Here is a 4,877-nt window from a genome sequence, read left to right as displayed (position 1 = left end):
TATCTCCCCTCTAATTCTGAGGACATTCACCAGTGTGTGTGAACCTCCTCTTGAAGGCAGTCAGTCGGGGTGGGTTGCAGCTGACAGTAAGTTTAACCAACACTTCACTTCAGTTAAAATAAACATCCTCTGCAGAAAGGTTTAACCTCATCTCAATTAAAAGGCATGAGTCAAAGGTAATGTGTCACATAGGCTTTCAATGACCACAAAATATGCCCCCAAAACAAAAGGAGAGAAAAGGCATGCTGTGGAGCCTGCCATTGCAGAATTATAACTCCTGGGGCACAAAGCTAAAAGCAATGACACAACCATAAAAGCCCTCTCACAGACAGGTTTTATTTATTGTTTTATTAACATCGCTTAAAAAAAAGGCTAAAAGCAAAATAACAAAAAGTTGACTGTCGCAATTGCAACCATTAATTCCAAGGATAGAAAATGTTAACACTAAACAAAATTAGTTAATATGTTTGTCAAGAATTAGATTAATTTATATACAGAGGATTCGGTACATGGGGGTCCCTCCATTCTTCAGGTTCATTCAATAATTTCAGACTAATCCCTATCAGTCAGTGATGAACTGGAAACAGAGCAGAGCCGAGTGAAATGAAACACCTTCAAAGCAGAGTTGTAAGTTCTACTTCACATATTTCTCCATGAATTTCTTGTGGAACTCGGAGCGCAGAGTGTCGTTGACGAAGCGTTTCTCCCTGCGTGCCTCATCCACTCCCTTAGCACAGTTCTTGAACACTACATCATCGTCCCACCTTAGAGAGAAAGACAGGAGAGGATATAAAACAACTCATCCACAGCCATGCCCCAGGCAGTTGTGTGTGTGTGTGTTTACCTCCGCTTGACGCTGAAGGTAGTCGTGGTGGGGACTATCTGTTGCTGCTGCTGCTGCTGCTGTCCTGCCAGGTTGAGCAGAGGATTCCCACTCAGGATGTTCTCCATGCGGATCCTCTCTTCCTCAGCTTTCTGCTCCCGCTCCTGGTACAGGACACGAAACGTGGACAGAGGACCAGGTGCAAAGCTCTCATTGTTGATCAATACTTTAGCCACTTTCTGGTAGGCCTTAATAAAAGGCTCAAATAGTTGCTTGCAAGCATCTCAAAAATCAACAAAAAAGGTAGACTCAGGACTGTCCCTTTAAACATATGTAACTACTCTGAAATTCATAGACAGAGCTATAGATGCAAGGACTGACCAGCCAATATATCAACATTAGTTTCATGCATGTTTTGAGGCATTTACTCAAATCTTATATTTTGGGTTCTGATGGAGTTTGACAGTTGAATCCATATGTATATATCCAAGTCAGAAAATGTCTGACCAGGATTATACACTATAATGACGAAAGTATATGGACACCCCTTCAAATTAGTGGATTCGGGTATTTCAGCCACACCTGTTGCTGACAGGTGTATAAAAATCGAGCACACAGCCATGCAATCGCCATACACAAACATTGGCGGTAGAACAACCTTACTGAAGAGCTCAGTGACTTTCAACGTGGCACCGTCAAAGTCAGTCCGTCAAATTTCTACCCTGGTCAACTCAGTGCTGTTATTGTGAAGTGAAAATGTCTAGGAGCAACAACAGCTCAGCCGTGAAGTGGTACGCCACACAAGCTCACAGAACGGGATCAGTGAGTGCTAAAGTATGTAGCACATAAAAATAGTCTGTCCTCTGTTGCAACACTCGCTACCAAACTGCCTCTGGAAGCAACGTCAGCACAAAAACTATTTGTTGGGAGCTTCATGAAATGGGTTTCCATGGCTGAGTAGCCGCACACAAGCCTAAGATCACCATGCGCAATGCCAAGTGTCGACTGGAGTCGTGTAAAGCTCGCTGCTATTGGACTCTGGAGCAGTGGAAATGCGTTCTCTGCAGTGATGAATCACGCTTCCCCATCGAAGTCCGATGGCCGAATCTGGGTTTGGGAGATGCCAGGAGAACGCTACCTGCCAAAATGCATAGTGCCAACTGTAAAATTTGGTGGAGGAGGAATAATGGTCTGGAGCTATTTTTTTTTTTTTTAATGGTTCGGGCTAGGCCCCTTACTTCCAGGGAAGGGAAATCTTAACGCTACAGCATACAATGTCATTCTAGACTAGTCTGTGCTTCCAACTTTGTGGCAACAGTTTTGGGAAGGCCCTTTCCTGCTTCAGCATGACAATGCCCCGATGCACAAAGCGAGGTCCATACAGAAATAGTTTGTCGAGATCGATGTGGAAGAACTTGACTACCTGCACAGGGCCCTGACCTCAACTCCATTGAACACCTTTGGGATGATTTGGAACGCCGACTTAGTGCAAGGCCTAATCACCCAACATCAGTGCCCGACCTCACTAATGCTCTTGTGGCTGAATGGAAGCAAGTCCCCACAGAAATGTCCCAACATCTAGTGGAAAACCTTCCCAGAAGAGTGGAGGCTGTCATAGCAGCAAGAGGGGACCAACTCCATATTAATGCCCATGATTTTGGAATGAGATGTTTGGCTAGCAGGTGTCCACATACTTTTCAAACAAAACAACCCATTCATTTAGCAGGTCAATTGAGCCCTATTCTCTACTACTCGGCAAAACCGGAGTAAGCCATTTGCACTTGGCTGGACTCAACTGGCACGACTGACCTTGCAGCTATTGACTATCTTGTAGCGACTCGTATCTCTGCATGGGAGGCCTTACCTTGCGTTCCTGCTCCTCAGCCCGCTCCTTCTTGATCTTTTCCAGTTCAGCCAGCAGAGCTGCAGTGTCATCATCATCACTGTCCTCAGAGTCATCATCTTCCTCATCATCCTACACCCAAAAACATAAAACAATAAAAGGTTAGCGGCTGAGCTTTCAAAAAAGGGGAAAAAAAGCACAGACTAATGTGACAGGTGGATGAACATGTGGCACCTACGTCAGTGAGGGGGTCGTCTGCATCAAGGTTGGCAGCAGGAATCTGATCTAGTCTGGGCCTCTTTGAGGACGAGGATGAAGATGTGGTGTGTTCTGATAATTAAAAAGAGAAACCACAATTTCAATGATACTTGCTTGAGATGAAAGCCCCTGCAGATGACTCATGCCAACAAAAAATAACCTTTGGGCATAATGGCATGTCAGATGCTAAATCCTCTTGATCTTTTTTTACACACAGAAGACAATATTTTACGTTCAGGTCAATCTTTACCTCAGGTCTGAGTTTATGTGTATGCCTGGATACCCACCTCTAGGTCCCCTCTCTCTGGTCTTCTCCCGGACAGCAACACGCTCCCTCTCCTCCAGCTCTCTGCGGAAGTCACGGGCACGCACCTCCTCGGGGGCATCCTGGGTGGGCTGTCTGAGGGGATGAGACAGGGACACAGTGAGACATCACTCTACCTTCAACCAGAGGGACCTGTTCCCAACTACTGGTGCAGTGCGGCATATGGTATGCGGAAAGACTGATGCCAAGATGTCAAAACACAACAAGAATAGGTTTTGTTACTTGTGTCACTCACCTGTATTTGATCTTTGTGTGACCAGGCAGATCTCGGCTTGAGTACTGTTTGGACAAGGCACTGAGATCGCCCTCTCCCTTCCCTCTCCCTCCTCTCGCTGGCTCAAACGTTGGTCTCGCGGCTGTTGTCATTTTTGGTAGCTCTAAAAATAGAAAACCCAAGGAAATATAGCTAGCTAGCGAGAACATAAAGGGCAACACATGCATAGCTAATCTGCCATTGACACATCAAATCACGTGACAACTTTTTTTTATGTCACGTTAACATAACTCAAAACGTATTTAGTTAGCTAACTCGCCATGATGAAACAATCAAACGGTGGACGTCTGAGATACGTTAGCTAGCTAGTAGTACTGTACTTAAATAAACAGACATTTAGGCTAGCTAGTTATATGGCTAGCTAACCAGCCGACGCAGCTAGTTAGTAAAGATTTCAGCATTGCATGGAATTTAGTACAAACGTGGTATTGATTATTGCTGCGCAAACACCAGCACACTCGTCTACGCTAGGTAGTCATTTATGTGTCCCGGGGTTGTTAGCTAGCAAGCTGGCTGCCAGCTAACGTTTGCTTTACTATATTTTCAGCGAGAAAAATAACAGTCATACAGTAACCAAAGCTACAAGTTTACTAAAATAATAAACTATATTTCTATTTAAAAAAAATAAAATCAACTAGCTAGCAAGCTAATATGGAATAATGTCGAGGAAATGTACCTTTTTCCTCACACTATGAGGAAGAGAAAGGGCCTTTAGATGTAAACAGTGACGTCACGTCGTCCTTCTTCTTCTGTGGGTTTTATGGCGGACTACAACCCCAAAAGGTGTATTACCGCCACCAACTGGACGGGTTGAAACGTGACGTTGAGGCTTCTTGAGTGTGTGATGTCTCACAGAAGCACTTTTACCATTCTACAAACTGTCCGTATTTTGCTTTTTGTGCTTTCAAGAAACTGGGAACAAAAAACGAGGTCAAATCATGATGTCGGTGATCTTCAAGTCGGAAAGTTGGAGCTGTAGAAAGATGCCTGAGTTTCCAACTTCGAATTCAGAGTTAGATCTGAGCTTTTTTGTATATATTTTGTTGAGTTCCACAGTTATCTTGAATGCACTTAAGTCGGAAGTCAGAGATTTCTGAGGTCCCAGTTGTTGAACGTTTTTAACTCTGCATTTTTTTTTACCGAGGTGCAATCTGAATGAGATGGTTGCCAGTATAGAGTAGTACCACAGTATAAGTCATAATACCCATAACACCTAGCGGTCAAATAGGGAAATGGTTCCAATCGTTTTTCCACCATTCATTTTTCCTATAGGGGATTTTAGAAACACTTAAAATAGTAAGATGTCACTGACAGATATGGCAGCTCTGCTTCTAGCGCCTAAGCAACTTTGCAG

The 4,877-nt window shown here is 44.0% G+C and overlaps 1 protein-coding gene across 1 annotated transcript; it reads right to left on the bottom strand.

Annotated features, from left to right (window-relative positions):
* Positions 1-316: 316 nt before the first annotated feature.
* On the bottom strand, positions 317-4,348 carry LOC118391266 (protein CWC15 homolog). Its single transcript, XM_035782490.1, has 7 exons — positions 4,200-4,348; positions 3,485-3,626; positions 3,212-3,324; positions 2,905-2,996; positions 2,688-2,798; positions 845-987; positions 317-764 (listed from the first exon to the last, which is right to left on the bottom strand). Exons 2-7 carry the CDS (start codon positions 3,613-3,615, stop codon positions 635-637), a joined length of 720 nt encoding a protein of 239 aa, XP_035638383.1. The 5' UTR covers positions 3,616-3,626; positions 4,200-4,348; the 3' UTR covers positions 317-634.
* Between the last annotated feature and the right edge of the window lie 529 nt (positions 4,349-4,877).

The sequence above is a fragment of the Oncorhynchus keta genome, chromosome 12, assembly GCF_023373465.1.
Source record: "Oncorhynchus keta strain PuntledgeMale-10-30-2019 chromosome 12, Oket_V2, whole genome shotgun sequence".
Taxonomy (NCBI): Eukaryota; Metazoa; Chordata; class Actinopteri; order Salmoniformes; family Salmonidae; genus Oncorhynchus; species Oncorhynchus keta.
This window is presented reverse-complemented; position numbering and strand designations above follow the sequence as displayed.